The sequence below is a fragment of the Heliconius melpomene genome, chromosome 2 (assembly GCF_056956725.1).
Source record: "Heliconius melpomene rosina isolate 202511_hmr_F chromosome 2, ASM5695672v1, whole genome shotgun sequence".
Lineage (NCBI taxonomy): Eukaryota > Metazoa > Arthropoda > Insecta > Lepidoptera > Nymphalidae > Heliconius > Heliconius melpomene.
This window is the reverse complement of record NC_140390.1, coordinates 5,018,807-5,037,807: the sequence shown is the minus strand read 5'-3', so window position 1 is coordinate 5,037,807 and position 19,001 is coordinate 5,018,807. Positions and strand designations below refer to the sequence as shown.

The 19,001-nt window shown below is 32.6% G+C and overlaps 2 protein-coding genes across 3 annotated transcripts in view; one reads left to right on the top strand and one right to left on the bottom strand.

Moving 5' to 3' along the window:
* Positions 1 to 16,423, top strand: part of LOC146540521 (uncharacterized) — a 69,732-nt gene extending 53,309 nt beyond the window's left edge. The window contains exons 6-8 of one of the 2 annotated variants that reach the window (XM_085200564.1): positions 7,921 to 8,177; positions 9,136 to 9,360; positions 14,237 to 16,423. In XM_085200564.1, the coding sequence (XP_085056690.1) occupies positions 7,921 to 8,177; positions 9,136 to 9,360; positions 14,237 to 15,348 (1,594 nt within the window). In that variant the 3' untranslated portion in view covers positions 15,349 to 16,423. Of the gene's footprint in view, positions 1 to 7,920; positions 8,193 to 9,135; positions 9,361 to 14,236 lie in introns of both variants that reach the window. The other variant, XM_085200555.1, reaches the window with a different exon arrangement.
* A 1,376-nt stretch (positions 16,424 to 17,799) lies between these two features.
* Positions 17,800 to 19,001, bottom strand: part of LOC146540520 (uncharacterized) — a 30,662-nt gene continuing 29,460 nt past the window's right edge. Inside the window, exons 7-8 of the mRNA XM_085207160.1 lie at positions 18,772 to 18,896; positions 17,800 to 18,250 (exon numbers count right to left, since the gene is read on the bottom strand). Of these exons, the coding sequence (XP_085063286.1) occupies positions 18,036 to 18,250; positions 18,772 to 18,896 (340 nt within the window). The 3' untranslated portion in view covers positions 17,800 to 18,035. The remainder of the gene's footprint in view (positions 18,251 to 18,771; positions 18,897 to 19,001) is intronic.

Sequence of the window (19,001 nt, the reverse complement as noted above, 5' to 3'; positions counted from 1 at the left end):
TGTCATCAACCTCTTCATATATGGCCTCCGGGGAGTCCTAATGCTTTTTACGTGACTTTCCTCCAGTATCTTTGATACTGTGTTTTCGAAGGTCAACCGAGGTCTCTCCTTACCTCTCTTACTACTCACTTTTCCATTATAAACCTACGACACTTCTATTCCCCACTTTCCATCAAATTTTGGAAGCATTGCGTGTCGCTTTGCCTTGTTACCAGAACAAACAAAAATATCAAATATTTCATTACCTCAAGTGGGAATCGCATCCACAACCTGACGACTGTCATCATTGAATAAACTTGCAATTGCCAACTTAAATCCTGCTTTTCCTGTTCCAAGCTATTTTAAGGTAGGAAGGAATAAATATTCTTATAGCTATTCATATGCTAATTCAATATATTGCAGTGTATACGGCGTTCATGTAACTTGCTGATGTAACATACATATTTCCATACAGTCTTACATGTATGGGTACCTACAGTTAAAGTTAATAGTACTTATAGAATTCGTTTAATGTCATTTTATAGGGATTTTTGTCTATGAAGTAATAGAATATTTCATTTTGCTTATATTTTATTGTAGATTTTAATATAATTATTTTGAAGTTTTTATAAATTAATAGTAAGTAATAATTTAATTAAAAACGGATTACGGTCTCTGCATAGCTCTTTCGCCTCGTCGACAGTCATCAATTGTTTTCGAAGGTCTACCCAGTTTTCCCTTACTTCTCTTACCGATCCGCCATATTTAATAAAATTTTAAATAAAATCAAGTTGTATTAATATAATAGTCATATTAATTTATAATCTATATATATAAAAGGACTTGTCCTCACTGACTGAGGTAAGACGCACGCACAGCCGTAACCGCTGTGCGTAGAAACATGAGATTTGGACAGATGTTTACTTTCGTAATCTGGACATCCACTAAGAAGGGATTTTGGAAAATTTTAACCCTAAAGGAGTGAATTAAGGGTTGAAAGTTTGTATGGAAAAAAATTTAAATCGGCACCAATTTTTATAAAATTTGAAATTTAGACTTCAAAATATTTAATTGAACAAGTGGTTTATGGTTTATTCTAATTCACCCCTAAGGGTACAAATAAGAAGGGGAAGCTGCGCGCGTCCGCTAGTATATCCATAAAATGGAAAACCTCACCGCTTTTACAGAGATATTCGCAAAAGCGAGAGTATCCACATACAACTAAGTTAATTTTCATTAAGCAATTACGAAGTTGTCAAGAGACGACATTATCTCCTTTATTTATGTTCACAGATTTTCTATCTTCAATCGCTTTCCTATCTTTATATGGGCAATCGTTGCTCATACTTTCTAATTATTATTTCTTATATATATGTATTATATATATTTCTTAGTATATGTTAGACATTTTCATGGTGTAAAAGTATGTAAAAGTATGGATATAATGTAGCAAAAGCTGTAGTTTTCGCACTATATGTATATTACTTTTATTTCATTTGAAGAGAATTAATGAGTTAATATTTGAAACTATTTTTGAGTACCTAAATGATGAATTCGTTGCGCTTTTATTCTTTATAATTTTTTTTTCAGCTTCAGCATAGAGTTAAGACACTTCACTACGCTTTTTTTCACCCAATTCTGGAGGCATTGCGTTGGAATTCAACACCGTTCTTTGCCTTTATACCAGTGAGAAAAATATTGGATATTTCATTTCATCGAATGGGAATCGAACTCACAACCTGTCGCGTTTACTTAATTGTTTTAATATGTTGCTCTTTTTGGGTTATCGAGTTTTGGAATTTTCTATCTACATTTTTTTAAGTCGGCAAAAAATATTTGTTTTTACTAAAAAACCGGATTATAATAAATAATCGTAAAAATTCCGTGTTACTTTCACCGCCGCTGTCGCTTTACAGTTCCGTAGATGAAATATTTTTGTTTTCAATCGCGAAACACGTTTGGGTGCCAAAAAGACTTGAATAAACTGCTAACTAAGCGTGAAGTGAAAATTTAAAAAGGTTGCCATCATAAGTTTTTGTTTTTTATATTATTACAAAGTTAGAAATTTAGTTTCCTTCTTAAAAGCTTTTTTTAATATATATTTTTTTCTTGTGACTAGTGGAAGGCAATTTCACGTAATATAATTATATTAACTTTTTATAGATTAGAGATTTGTTCAGCTATAAAAGCAGGAGCAGGAAAGCCTAGTGTACACCCTCATCTGTTTGGAAGAGGGGTAGAGTTACAGGGTTTCCTGGATTGGAGAATTTACACTTTCTCTTTCTTTCTCTACTCTCAATCTCTCATTTTGCTATCAGCGATTAAATGAAAGTAATTCCTTCCACCTAATAATAATCAGACCAAAAATATAAATAATAATAATAATAATAATAATATCTTTATTTAAACACTTATTAGTTACAATTTGGTTAAGGTACTGTCCTCTTAGATAGGTTACAAAGTAACCCGTAGTAAAGAGTAACAGTGCCGTGTCCCACGGAGGGTACTAAATGAAATGTTCCTTTATACGAGTTACAAGTCTTAATGTACATATTATATTATAACCTAATTATTTCTTTAATATTATAAATATTTTGGTGAGTATATAAGATGTGTGTGCGTGTGTGTGTGTGTGTGTATGTGTATTTGTGTTATATGTAAGGTATGTATATGAATATGTATGTTTTATGCATGTAGTATAAGATTTTTATAATATAGTTTATAATAATGTTTGTAGAAATAATTCTGTTTCCTCATATGTTTTCTCTTGTAAGAAGGAACGGACAGTTGCTTTACATTTATGGATAGATAGATTATACATGGAAGTACTTGTATTAATTTTATTGTATAAGAAAGGGCCCAGATAGAAGAAAAATTTTTTAGAAAAAGAGTAACGTATAACAGGGAGAGGACAAACATTATCTTTACGTCGCTTAGTTATCTTAACGTAGGGGGTGATTTTGTGTTGACGTACGATTGTATCCAACACAAATAACTGCCTGACGCTAAGAACATTGCAGTCCTTATAAAGTTGCGTAGTCGAATAAAGGATCGGTCGAAAGGTGGCAACTTTCAGGATGGCTCTGTGTGCAATTTCGAGTGGGAGCATCACTGTTTTAGAGGCCCCCCCCCAACAAGATATGCAATAAGACACTACAGATCGACCGAGTGCATAATAGACATTGCGTATAATAAATTGATTCGCAACGTATCGAAGTGTCCTAAAAATAAAAATTAATTTTCGTATTCTGCCAGTTAGGGCTTCCACGTGAGCTTTAAAATTTAATGTCTTGTCCAAAATAATACCCAAGTACTTTATATTGTTTACCGAAGCTATCTGTGAGCACTGGCAATTGTGCCCAAATTGTGTGATGCATGAGTGGGCTATGAGGGTAATAGGATTTTTGGGTTGGGAGGTTAGTTTGGAAGAAAAAGTGATAAATTTAGTTTTGTCAGTATTGAGCGTAAGTGTGTGAGAGCGTAGCCAATTAAGGACAAGTGTTATACCAGTTTGAGCCACTGTTTGGATTTCCGACCAGGAATCTTCATAAAAAGTGATTGCAGTGTCGTCTGCGTACGTAACGATTTTTGAATTTGGTATACTAAGATTGCAAAGGTCATTTATAAAAATTAGAAACAAGGTTGGCCCAAGAATACTCCCTTGGGGCACCCCATATTGTATACGAAGTTCATCACTTACGTGGTTACCTATTTTGACCATTTGCGTCCGATCTGTCAAATAGCTCTGAAAAAATTTAAGTTGTTGGCCTCTGACACCTATACTTTCAAGTTTTTGTAAAAGAATTGTAATAATAATTTAATATTCTTAATATAATAAATAATTTAATAATAAAATAATAATTTAATATTCATCAAAATTATGTTTTACAGTAATAAAATTTTATTAACATTCCTGAAGTTCAATTGATTTATATATATACAAATACATAAATATATTAAAATTTTGTCCTCGATATTTCAACCTACTTATCTAGAGGTCGACTGAGGAGTACGACGTATGTACTTTTCACTAAAAACCACGTTCACCTCTCACGATTCGAAATTCAATTTAAATAGTGAAATAATATCTATATATGTAATATGTATACTATATACCTACATACCGGGTTCGATTTCCGCTCGAGCAAATGAAATATATAGTAGGTATTTTCATTCCTTCGCTCTGGTATTCGCTTGAAACTGGGTAGCGGAGTGTCTTAACACTAGGCTCGCTCTGCCTACCCTGCTACACACTACATGCGGGTTACAGCGTGAACGTGGAAAAAAAGTAATAAATTTATCATAATATTATTGATTTCAATGTACCTAGTACTAGCTTACAATTTTAGTAAACGCCTTGTAAATGACGTAGTTTCTAATTTTTTAAAGTAATTAATTTAATGTTATATACTTGTGTTTATATTGTAGAAAATACATTTTAATTATAAAAAATAAATGTACAAAAAACACTGATAGCATCTTTCAATTCTTTAAATATTTTCAAATAATTACCTTCCTTATACATATCTAGTTTCGTTTTTACAGAATATTAATTAATATATAAAACTTAAATGATATATTTATTTATCCTTGACATTCATATCTTGCTTATTTTATGAAATTCCTCACAAGTCAAATGTAAAAAACAAGATTTGCGGGTCAATTTGAATTTTTTTACAATTTTATTCTTATAGTTTTTCAATTTTAATCTTAATTGTAATCACCTTCCCGGACGCCCAAGGAAGCGCTGGTTGGATGTCGTGATGCAGGACATGAGAGCCTGGTGTCTGGTCTAACCACCGAGGACGCAAAAGACCGTGCAAAGTGGAGTAGGTTGAGTAGGAAGGCAGACCCGACAGCCGGGATTAATGCCAGGAAGAAGGAAGTTTCATCTTAATTCTATCAAATCCAATGAGTAAAGTCACACAGCAGGGTAGGCAAAAGGAATCTAGTGAGAAGACATCTGTTCTCTATTCCGGAGACATTACGTGTTGAGTAGCGAAACTTACGCCGCGGTTTGCCTCGTTACCCGAGTAAGAAAATTAAACTATTAAATATTTCATTTTCTGAAATGGGGATCGAACCAATAACTAGTGCTCATGCGCTACGAATGGCCTCAAGGAATATTTACACAATTTTTTTTATTTTTTTCTTTTTTCCAAAAGCTTCTTAGATCATACAATAACTTACAGTATTTCTAAAAAAAATATACAAATAATAAAATATAAAAGAAAAAAAACTATTTTGTAATTTCAACTCTACTAGGTACATCCGGGTTCATACTAAAAAGTTGACCTTCTCAAGCACTACTCATCAACTATTATAAATACGACATTGAATATAAAATGTCAACATTCCAACACTAGCTTGTATCGTCTCTAATAATAATTATTATAATTAAATTATATATGCGTAAAACAAGATGTAGGCAAGTAATTAAAATACTATTATAACATTAAGGAAAATTTAAGTGTCTTAAAGGGAACGGTGTGTCTTAATTCTATGTTCCCAGATTGCCTCTGCCTATCCTGCTATATGCGGGATACAGAAATTAAATTTCTTTAATATTGTTTCAGCGATTTTTTCACGTTAAACTATTATAACAAAGGAATTCTTAAACTAGTTTATTAAAATGTTTATATATTATAATAAAAATAAACATATTGTATATAATATATAGAAATACGTTATCTAAACAAATTTTAGTTATTCAATAACTCACTATTTACTCGACTCTATTTACTATTCGTATACACTCAATTATTGCACAATATTACAATAACTATATACATATTAGCATTATAACAGTAAAGGTCAGCTTCACGCTTTATCCCGCACGCAGCAGGATTAGCAGAGGGAACCTAGTATTAAGTTAACACTCTCTTCACCATTTTCCGCCGAATTCTGGAAGCAATAGTTGTTAAGGCAGGATTCAACTTGCCTCATTTCGTCATTAGAGCGAAAAATAAAATTAAATATAAATTTAAATAAATATTTTATTTCCTCGAAAGGGGATCGAACCCACGATCGTTCGTAACTCATAATAACAAAGTATTAGAACTATGAAGGATAGTTTCGAAACTAGACCAAGCAATGACATGATCGCCATGACAATTAATAATGAATATATAATGAATATATAATAAACTCATGGTGCCTATAGAAATAATTATTTATTTGAATTCTAGTTCGCTCCGCCCATACGAACTACCGCCCAGTTATTACGTTACGAATTCTTGTAAATATAATTTTTTTTTTCACATTCTTGCGCTTTGTTTCGTATAATAAATATAAATATATGATTTAAAAATATGGCGATGTTTTTACATATTATTTATTTTTAGTTCTGTTTGTATAAGAACGTTGAGCTCTGCCACTCAACACTTCCAGAATTTGGCAGAAAGTGGAGAACGCAGGTATTTTAATCTCTTCTGCCCTGCTATGTGCGGGATACAGCGTGAAGCAACAGCGTGAACAGCATTTTTTTTAAAATAAATGCTCATATTATTGCTTGCTACAAAAAATGTGACTAAAGGCGAACTGACTTGTGGCCTTGTCAAGAACAAGCCACGTCGCTTACGTTATAACGTCAACTCTGACATTACAACAAAAATAGACATGGCAAATACATTAGCTATTATAGACACTGTCAAAACCTATGAATATTGAACTAGATGATCGATGATGAGGGGTTATAGGAGAGTTTTAACTCTTTAGGTTACCGATAACGAGAACTACATTGACAGTTATAGGAACTTAATATATAGAGAGGTCTGGTAGGAGGGGTTTGGTTGGCAGATGGAGCCTAGTCTTAAAACATTATGTTCCCCATCTTTCCACCGAATTCTGGAGACATTGCTGTCGCGAAACTCAACGCCACGTTTTGCCTTGACACCAGAACGAGAAAATGAAAATATTAAATGCTTCCTCATGTGAAAACTCAGCCTTATTTAATTTGGTGTTATACAATTTATACATTATTATAAAAATAGTTTGGATGTCAACCATAGAAAAGAATAATTTTTGGCACCATCAATGATTTAGTGAGGTTTGTGGTAGAGGGAACTAAGTCAAGACACTCCGTTCCCCACTTTCTGTCGAATTCTGGAGCCATTGCGTCGACACCAGAGCGGAGAAATGGAAATATAAACGTAAATAAATATTTCACTTGCTCGAGTGGGGATCGAACCCACTACCGTCGCGTTACATAGCTATATAGCTATATAGTTGACACGTTTTCATAAAACGGCCGCGGCAATGCAATACCGGATTTGGAAAAGTATCTCGTAGGTTGGTCGGTCGGTCGCGTTACGGTGATTCCCTTTAGAGACAGTAATAACCTAATTTACTATGTACTGTTATTGGAATTAATGAGTGTTAGAGTTTATATAAAGTACATATAATTGTATAGACATTATTTTGTATACTTGTCGATACTTGTCAGTGAGTCATATTATTTAACTACCCGCTTATACTATAATTGTCTAAGATTTCTTATGAAGTGTTTCTAATTTGTATGACAGTCTAGTCTGAGACGTAGCAGTGGACGGTCGAATAAAGCGTTGTACTAAATTGTACTTTTATTCTGAGCCCCTTTATATGAGTATGACTAATTCGTTAAACCTAGCCTAGTTTTTTTGTATAAAATTCTTCAACTTTTAATAGATATATCAAAAATTATCTAAATATTTAAAATTTACCACATTAGAGAAGAAAATAAAGAATAAGAAGAGAATAAAATATATTGACCATAAAACGGCGTTTAGTACCGCCATTCAACACGAAATGTCTCCAAAATTGGGTGGAATGTGGGTAATGGAACTGTCTTAATGGTAACGGAGTGTATTAACACTAGATTCCCTCTACCTACCCTGCTTTGTGCGAATACAGGGTGAAGCAGAAATAATTATCATTAAAAACCTTATTTTTATTCCTTGACAGGTGCGACTCGGACCACACAGCGGAGATGCTATACACACATCTCCTAGCACTGATAGAACGTCCAGAAAACCAGAAGAAATTTGCCGATATCGAGAGAAAACTTCAAATGCGAGGTGCTTTACCTTCAAAGAAACCACCTGACTCTTCCCTCGGCAGCGAGGTTTCCAGAGAATCTGACTCCGGCAGCAACGAGGATAGGAACGTGGCTAACCTGTACGACAGTCTTGCAGCGGAACTGAAGCAGAAGTTGTCAACAGGTAAAAAGGGTCTAGGTCAGTCGATTTTCTTTGTTTTACGTAGATTGATGATGCTTTTGTCACTATTTTTGCACCTGGTGGTATGTATTTGTGCTTTTTTTTGGGTTAGAGCCAGGTTTTAGAATTTGGATGGTGTGAGAATTTGAGTGGTAGTGCCTTTATTTTCTTTAGGATTAGCTTAGCTTCAAGTATTTTTAGTCATTGATAATTAAAACTATGTTATAATATATTAATAATTATAAAATATTTACAGATATATAAAACAAATATTGTATATGAACTTAAAAAGAGGGCAGTAGCGGCGCATGGGAAGTGTGACTGATTGTGGATTCGATTCCCATTCAAGGAAATTAAATATTTAATATTTAGCTCTTTGTAGAGGCAAAGCGCCTTCAGAATTCTATGAAGAAGTTTCTATGTGTCTATATTATGTATATATGCATTAAATCCAAGCTGATATATATAAAACATTAATATATTTATTTATAGAAAGTTCTAATATTATATATACATATATATACGTGCAATTTATTCTTATTTTTTGCCTATTAGCCACGCTCACGTAAGCTTTTTATGATTATCTAATAATGTATTATATATGTAAATATTTGTGTTTCTATTACGATTAAGTCACATATTGGGTAACTAGTTATATAGCACTAGCACTATAATTAAAATAGTATTAGTAAATATCGAATAATTCAAGTACAAATTGTATATAAAAAGAAATGTGTGATTTTTTTACTTATTATAAAAGTTACTATTGCAAATATAATATTTCACTGACTGTTCCCTACACGTTCCAATAAAAATAAACAAATTCAAATCCCTTACACGACTTAAGAAATTTTTAAATTAAGAAAAAACTTAAAAATGTTAAAATGGCCATAATAATAAACAATCACAACATTTTTGTATAGAATTATACAATAATAATATAAAAAAAATTAAATTTCAGGCAAAAGTCCAATCCTGCTGCCACCACGTGACTACGACACCGTGCACCGCCAGAAGGGCAACTTGAGCAATATAGACACTAGGCGGTGTTTAAATCAGAATATTGTAGGGATCAACGCACGCCGCAAGCTGGAATCCTCTGGCGGCAGTTCTGGTATAGGCAGCGACCTCGCACCCTCGCCAGAGAGGAATGAATATCCACGACATGATAACCATAGCACTAGCGGTAAGTCACCAAACTATTTATTGACTTTTTTTCAGTTTCTCGCTGTATCCCGCATATAGCAGGGTAGGCAGAGGGAATCCAGTGTTAAGACACTCCGTTCCCCACCTTTAGCCGAATTTTCGAGGTGTAGCGTTGAGAGCGAAGAAATGAAAATATTATTAATTAATACTTCATTCCCCTGAATGGGGACCGAACCCATAAATGTGTCGTTAACGGCCGGGCCTCATTTATATAATTCAATATTATATGTTTCATTTGTTGTTTTCAAATGTAGCGTATTATAAGAACATTTAAATTTTTCCTTATTATCGATGCTGAAATTATTTAGACTGCTATTACGTTCAAAAGAACAAAGAGCAGTAAGTTTAAAATTTCAACATGGTCAAAGACAAATTAATTACAAAAATTTAATATTTCAATTGATTTATATTATTATAAAATATATAAAAAGATTTTCGTTGATATTCAATTGACAATTCTTTAATATTATTATTTATGTACATTTATATAATAATTACAAAGAATAACCTTCATATCTATACAAAAAACATTGTAATATATAAGCAATTAATATTTAGCATTCAATTTCTCACATAAGTTTGAACTTTGACTAACATAATATAATTAGGAACGCATCTGTCAATACCCACGGTCTTAAGATGGAACTTACGAGTTAACCTTGTGAGTCATACAACCTTTTATTTATATGAATATACTAGCGGCCCGCCCGCGGCTTCGCCTAGGTGAACTACGTTATTATTAATTTCTGTCTCCATGAGTACCTACGTCCTATAAATGACGTCTATGCAAAATTTGAGACTCCTAGCATTTGTAGTAACGGAGTTTCATACAAACTTTCAACCCCAAAAACAACCCCTTAGAAGTCGAAGCACCTACGTCCTATAAGTGACTCCTATGCAAAATTTGAGATTCCTAGCACTTGTAGTTTCTGAGATTTCGTGATGAGTGAGTGACCTTTCGATTTTATATATATAGATTAACGAATACATCGTTTTAATAATTAAAATATTTATTCTTATAATTTTAAACCTGTTGGTTAATGATCATATAAAAATCTTAGCTTATATCATTTTTTTTGTGCTTAATATATAAAAAGTTTGATCATTTCTTGTTTCGTGATTTTTATACGAAAATTATCTTTTACAAAAAAAAAACAACTAAAAAAGATGTATATTTTTTATTAATTGGTTATGTACTTGGGAAATAGAGTTTATTATCACTAAATTCCCTCTTTTTACACTGTTATGTGCGGATAAACGCGTGAAGCTAAAAACTGTGACTCTAAACAAAGGGGGAATGAAATTTCTCAAGACTGCCTTCCCAGGTTCCCTCTGCCTTCCCTGGTATATGCGGAAGCTAAAAAATAAACATACTAAGATAAAATCCAGTACTTAGTACTTAGATGATATCACTAAGTTTAAAAACTAGTAGGTCTAAAATGTACACGGATATAGTTCTGCAACATACACTTCAAGTCACGATGTTGTGCCGGGTATTAAAATAACTGCATTCCAGTCTTAAATTTATAATAAAATAAATATCTATATATATTAAAACGACTGCTATGTAAATAAAAAAAATACTTTATAGGTTTTGGGAGGGAACCTAGTGTTAAAACATTCCGTTCCCCACTTTCCGCCAAATTCTGGAAGCTCAAACGCCATTTGCTTCGATTTCAAAGCAAAGAAAATGGAAATATTACATATTTTATTTCCTCGAGTGGAAATCTAACCCACGTCTACAGTTGCACTTACTGCCTCTGCGCCACGACTGCCCTCTTTAATAATAATTGATAATTATAGTTAAGCAGTTAAATTAATAATGTTCTATTTATATCAATAGAGGATAAAACGCTAACCTTGTATATGAAAAAAAAAAACTAAATTTGCATATTTTAATTTGTTTACTTGAATTGATCATGCGATTTTTGTTGTGCCACTTTCTTTTAGTAGAAATTAACAATTTCGCGCATAATCACGGAACATGTTTTAATACGACAGACTTTCATAGTATTTTTTTTTTGACTGAAAATATGGACATATTTAATTATTTATACAAAAATAAATTTTACTGTAGATATTATTATTATGTTGTAATATTTACATTATATATTTCATTTATTCTATTAAGGCCAGTCATGGCGCAGGTGGCAAGCGTGTAATTGTAACCACGATAGTGGGTTCGATGCTGACCCCAAAAAATGAAATATTCATATTTTAATTTCTTCGCTCTGTTGTCGAGGCAAAGCGTGGGGTTGAGTTACGCCACTCACGCAATGCCTTCAGAATTCGTTAGAAAATAGGGTTTCGTGCGTGCTGAAAAAATAACTAAATATGTGCTATTCACATATTTCCCTAATTCAATTAAATTTAATAAATTAATAACTGTATTAGAAAAAAAACTATCGTAACATAATTATAATGCATTCAAAGGCAAGTTTACATAATGTACATACAATCTCTCGCTCTCAAATGGTTCAAGAACGAAGGCTCACCTTCGTTGAGAATGACTTGGCAATTGAATTTATATACTGTCAGCTCGAACATATGGATATATTTATGGTTCACTGTTTAAACATCTTTTTGTTAATATTCTAAGAAAAAGATGTTTAAATATTAATTATATTATTATATATTACATTTTTCTTACCCTATATTAGGTATGTATACCTAATTGTACGTATGTACTTTATAATTGAGTACATTTACTAAATATATAATAACAGGGACAGCTACTATAGTTGAAGAGAGCTAAAATTCTATTCTATAAAAGAAAATATATCAAATTTTAATATTAAAAAATATATATTTTTAATTTATTTTATTTTATTAATTTTAGTAATTTTACCGTTGTGGCCAGAGACACAAGCGTGCGACTGTAAAAACTTTAGACAACTATATTAGACGATTCCCACTGGAATGAAACATTGCATATTTTTGTTTCTTCACTCTGGTAACCACGTAAACCACGGCGTTGAGTTTCGCCACTCAACACACAATGCCTCAAGAAGAAAAGAAGAACGCTTTTTTTAATTAATTTTAGTCTATGCCTACAGAATAAAAAAACAAAACAGTTCACGGCCATTTTGGAAATACTATTTGTTTTTTTACATAATTAGCATAATTATGAAGATAAAGAAAAAAACGCGAATCTACATATATGATGATTATTTCATATAGACAATACTTATTGAAGAATGCCATTAATTATTTGACTATTACAGGCTGTATGGGATTCTATCAACAATTGCCTATTGTTTAAAATTGGGAACATCTTAAAACAATAACTTCGAGATGGTCTATGGTTTCACACAATTTACAGTTTATTATTTGTCATTTTTAATTATATCCACACATAATTATATTTGAACATACGTTTATATGTTCAAATGTATGAGGCAGTCGTGGCTTAGTTGCAGTTCTTCGCTCTGGTAACAAGGCAAATGCAGATCCAGAATTCGGAGGAAAATGGAGAACAGAGTGTTTACTCACTAGGTTCCTTCTTACCTTCCCTGCTGTGAGCGAGGAACAGCGTGAAGCTGCTTGTATGTTTGATGCCAAAGACAAATTTTGATTAATTTTTATATAATAAAAAAATGTAAATGTCCCCAATCATCGACTGTTATTACTTTACAAATTAATGCTATCTTCATTCACGTTTCCATTAAAACATTGATTATTAATTTAATTTTTTACAACATATTACAAATAAATGAAAAAAATATGTTTTAATTTCGCTCGGAGTAGTCCAATTACATAAATTATAACAAGTATTTTAGGTTACTCTCCCTCTCACAAGAAAAGTACGAAATTGCAATAAATAATCAAATTTAATTACTTTCCCTTTTGTTTTAAAGTAATCTGGGACACCATTAAAAATAAAATGTATATTTATGTTCTAAACCTCAATGCGCGTGCGCATTAAAGTGCGATAAGGCGAGATAAATGAAGACACGTGGGAGACTGACTTTCTTTCGATGTCAAAAAAAAAATATTCGCACAGATTAAATAATAATTAGTTAGTTAACTATTTGATGAATCTAATTAATGTCAATTTACTTTCTATTTACTTTTTTTTTATTTTTTGTCTATATACAATTAAAAAAGTAAGTTTAATTTTTTTAAAACATAAGTGTTAATTTCCTTAATATTTTGTGCCATTGAAAAATTTAAAATAAAAAAAATACGTAAGAATAAAGCTTTTGCTTCAAATTTCATTCAATAAATAACGAGTAATTAACCTTTACATATGCAAATTTTATATTACTCACATAAAAAACATTACCAATTAGTTAGCTCCAATATAAATTAAATTTGTAATTCAACCAATTCCCGAGACGTGAATAAAGATGAAGTCATTATAAACTGATTTAGTGTAAAACCAAAAATAAAAAAAAACTAAAATACCAAAAAAAATAGCTGCTGGCAATATTTAACTAAATTACCAAATAAAGTTTTTTTTTTATCATCTCATATACGGCATACACAAACTTTCAAACAAGTTTAGTCTCAAAAGGCATGCTTAGAGATGAACTCCCGTTATACGTAAAACTGAATTCGACAATAGGAACAACCTGACCGAAGTTGAATATATTATTACAAGTAATCTAGGTAATCAGGCCATGAAATATTTTTCAACTAAATTTTATCTTTAATTAAAATATTATTTAGGATATATTTTTTGTTAATTAAACGGTCGAAATGTTTCATGTTCTTGAATCATTAGATTAAATATTTGTAAAGAACAACAACGATAACGATGCTTAACTGGTATAAAGAAAGTTTCTTGATCGACACAATTATGTCGCAAGTATTAAAGGTATAAATATTAAAATATTTTTTCCTTTCCATTTCAGAGGAAGATTGGGCAGAAAGCACAGCTTATTTAATGCACGAGGCATTTGACGCATCTCCACCTCGTCGAGCCCACTCTCCACGCCGAGCTCACTCTCCACACCGCTCTTCTCCTCCTCCTCCTCGTCGTACCCTGTCTCCACGTCACTTCGAGAGAGCTTACAACGATGACTATAGTGACCAGTACCGTGACCAAATGCCGTCATTCCGTGACCAAGCAACTTTTGAGCGACGCTTCCGTCATGAATCTCTTGAAAGGAAGGATAAAACTGATAAATTCGATGACGATACCAGCTATAGACGACGATATGTCGCAGAAACAAAACCTTCCAATAGAAGTATCGATAGAGTCGAAGATCGCAGATTAGGTAAGCTACAAAGGGGTGCAAGTGAAGGAAGCCTCAAAGTTATTGATGCCTCCCCAAAAGAACGGTTTAACGTCGCTAAGGAAAAGTTCATGAATTTGGAAAGAGCGAGGTTTAATAAAGAACTTGAAGCTCACATGGCCATGAGGAGAAGCATGCTAGAACGGAACAGTCGCTCGACTTCTTCCCCCGAGGAAGAAAGGCGAGATGAGCGTCAGGACCGACAGGTGAGCTCTCGGCGAGAAAACGACCGCTCCTATCGCGACGTAGAACGTTCTCACAGAGAACCGGACAGGCGCAAAGAAGACAGAGTTCGTGACTTAGGTGTGGTTCCTGATTTGGGTCAGAGAGAAATAGAGAGACTTCCTAGAGTCGGACGAAAACGTGACGAAGTCAAAAGATACGAGTACGGCACGGAGGATTATTTGAATAGAGTCGAGTCAAAACAGAGGAGTGACTTTGACCGCTACAGAGATAGGAGGGAATTAGATCGTCGCATTGAAGAGGATGAAATCATTGAGCCAGTAATAGAAGAAAGGAGAAATTGGAATGACCGACAGAAGGCATTCAGTCGTTCACGACTGCTGGATGACCAACGCCAGTCTTATGCAGAAGGGGACAGAGATAGATTTTACGAAAGGGACTATAGAGACTTTTCTGACCTCGCCGACAGGCAGCCGGCGAAATATAGGCACAGCTACGCTGAACCGCTACCCAGAGGCCGCCTAGGTACTGTCAGGCCTTACTAGAAATGCCATAATAGAAATAAAATTTAGCACTTGTTATATACGATGACGATGATTACGTAGTAATCAAATTGTAATTGCATTTGTCGAGAAATACCTATGTATATTTTGTAAACCGATTCTAATTTGTAAATACCGTCAATATATAGGAACAAATGTACCTAATATGTCTATATCTTTCACAAATCAAAAACTTTAACAAACTTTTACTAGTCTCTTTTAAAGAACTAAAATAGATAAATATAAAAATGTTTATACTATACATATATGATGCGTACATTTATTTTGAACTTTATAAGGGGACATATGGTAAGAGTAAAAGATATATTTTTCTAAATTTCAATAAGTTCAAAGATTTGCACAATAAATTGGTGCCATTATACTAAAAAGCTCAGATTATATGTAAACATTCATTCCATATATTTTATCTTATATTTTTTTGTTTTCAATAATACCAGAAATGTTTAAAATAGAACAGAACCTCCACTCACAAATAACATAGATAAATACTCATTAAGTGTCACAGAAATATATTTGTAAATATAAATTATAACCATACTTATAGCCAAGTTAACATAGATATTATATATACCTGTAAACCTATCTAGGAACAGAATATATCAGAAGAGATTATTATATAGTTGAAAAATGTATAGAAAAATATTTTACAATTTAAGGTTGTATCTAAGGTCATTTTTTGCAGCGATCCAATCGCAAAGAAACTTAAATAAGGACAAACTAAAGTATGCTTTTATTTAGATACTGGTTAGTTTTTTTTACATCCAAAAATGTATATATATATGAACCTAAAAAACTGTATATTTAGTATATATAGCATCAATATTGAATACAAAAATAAGTTATAAAAATTTGTAGGCTTTTAAAACGGAAGTGCCGTTGCAAAAAATTACCCTAGCCTTAATCCAGACATTATCAGATATTAAAAAAAAAAATATCGTAAGTCCTGACCACAGGATAAATAGGAATAAAGTCCACCAGTGGCGATATGGTAACGGTCATATCCGTCTTAACGTTTTGACAATGTATCTGTGAAATGTTAATAAATGTTTATTAATTATGTTTGACTGTTATTGCGTCATTTTTTATTTTCATATTTCATGCTATACGCGGGAGGCCATTTTGACATGCGCTGTCATTCAACTGTCATTTAAAGAGATGGCGTGGTGAATGCTATAGTGCCATATTATTAACTAGATACTGTAAGAAGTTCTATTGGAAAATATTAAATAAAGTGGGAAAGGTTTATATTTTAACAAGGCTTCAAATAATTATTAAGCAACTAAAGGAAATTATCTAGCAGTCTAATAACATATCCGGTTCTAAAGAATTCATCGGGCAGAGTGACGTTAGCGATCTTTTTCTTTCGGTCGCCGTTGACAGCCCATAAAAGTGCCAGCCAGTAATTAGAGTCGTCCTTATATCATTCTCAACCTCTATGGTCATAATTTCTAACAATACCTACATATTTTTTTTATTATTACATTTAAAATTGTTATTCACATACCCTAACACTAAAAAAGTATTTAAAAATTTTTAAAATCTGGACTCGACATTATACTACGTCCAATTTTATCTTCAAATAAATTTTAAAATTTTAAAATAATATGGAGGAAATATAAAAATGTAGTAGTATAATAGAATGAAACAACATCACTGATCATAAAATATTTATTTACAAAAAAATATTGCACGTAATACATTATATTGCACTGAAATTGCACAATCGTGAAATAAAGGAATCAAAACTCAATTAATAGAAACCTTATTTGCTAATTATATAGATATAGTAACAAAACGATATTTGAAGTAATTTCTAAAGATTTAAAAAAAATAAAACAAATCAGTTTCACGCAAAATCCCGCATATAACCTATATAGGCAGAGTAAAACTTAGTGTTAAGACAATCTGTTTTCCATTTTTATTCGCGGTATTCTGGAGACATTGCACGTTGAATGGCGGAACATTACGCCGGGTTTTGCCTCGACATTTTGCTTGATTCAATCAATAATCTTTCTTAATTTTAGATAAAATTTTAAACAATTAATATTTTTGCTCGTTCGCCCCGCCATATCTAAATATGGTCATAATTTACAATATTTACTAAAAAAATCGTTTCGTAATAGATAAAAAAAGTAAGCTTAAAACTAAACGTGACTGATTTACATCTATCCTATGCATAACGGTTATTTCCCGAATAAATAACTAAATACATAGTTCACTAACAAATTCTATATACCTAATAAAAATCCTTATTTTTACGAATAAGGTGGTATACGTGATGAGATTCATTTTATTAATAATGAAAAAGAAGATAAAAAACAAAATACAATTACTGAATACAGATAGAAAAATAACTTACTATGAACACGAAGCATCTAAAAATATTCAGTAATTGTCCTATTTTATAATAATACATGTGAAATTGTAAATATAATATAAATATAATAAGAATACACGTGTAAATACATAATATCTAAAAAAATCATATAATACATTATATATTATGAAATAAACAAAAGAAAATTAAAGCGAAACATTTAATTCAAAATTTTTCCTTAATGACGACATCGGATTTCGATTTTCAATGTTTAATTTCAAACCTCTACAAAACCATACTTATATTAAATAAATATTGGTAGTATATACTTATTACATTCCATATCAAGTATTTAAGGGAAATACCCCAATGTATCCTCCAAGCTGGCGTTCCTGCTAAGAGGTCTGTGGTCGAACATTCTGGCGAGAGGTGTCGCCCTCGCTCTCCGCCCCGCGAGAGAGCGCACGTCGGTCCTCTGAGAGAGCTTCACATCCGCGAAGAGAGCTGCCATCTCCGCTGACTTCTTGACGCTGAGCGCGTCTTGAGATCCCGCACCTGTGCTGCGAACTGGGGGAAATATCTATTTAGATCTATAGAATTGATGCATAAATTAAATAGATTCATAAATTTAGTAAAAATATGACAAATTATAAAATGTATTATAATAAAATAGAGACCATCGTGGCTCGGCGTCATATTTTAATGCGACAGTCGTGGGTTCGATTCCCGCTCGGGAATTAGAATTATTTAATTTTTTTCGCCCGGATAATACGACGAAGCACGGCGTTAAGATTTGCCAACTTTTGCTTAACTTACATTGTCTCGAAAATCAAACAACCCCAAAAATCTCTAGATACGCTTATACGTAAAGCTAAGGAAATAGATATTAAAATTAGAATCCATCAATAAAATAAAAAGAAACCAGTCGTTGAGCAGGGGCGACAAAAAACGCGACAGGTTGGGGGTACATCGTCTCGCTCTATTAACGATTCAAAGCGCTGCGTTAAATTCTGCCTCTCAACACGCAGGTTCCCTCCGCTTATCCTGCTATGTGCGGAATACAATGTTAATCTAAAAAAATATATTACCAGTAAGCCGCTGCATATTCTTGTTTCGCGGCTTGTTCTGCAGCAACAGCTCGTAGTCGAGCGCCAGACTGTCGGAGCTCCGCGCTCGTCGCCGCTCCTCGCGCCTGCGGCTGGAGGCACCGGACCTGGAACGTTTACTTCTAGTTATAGCTAAATGTAGATTAGTAAATATAATAATACAAATAATGACCAGTACCGCGAAGGAGATGCGCAGAAGAAAAAAAAGGACG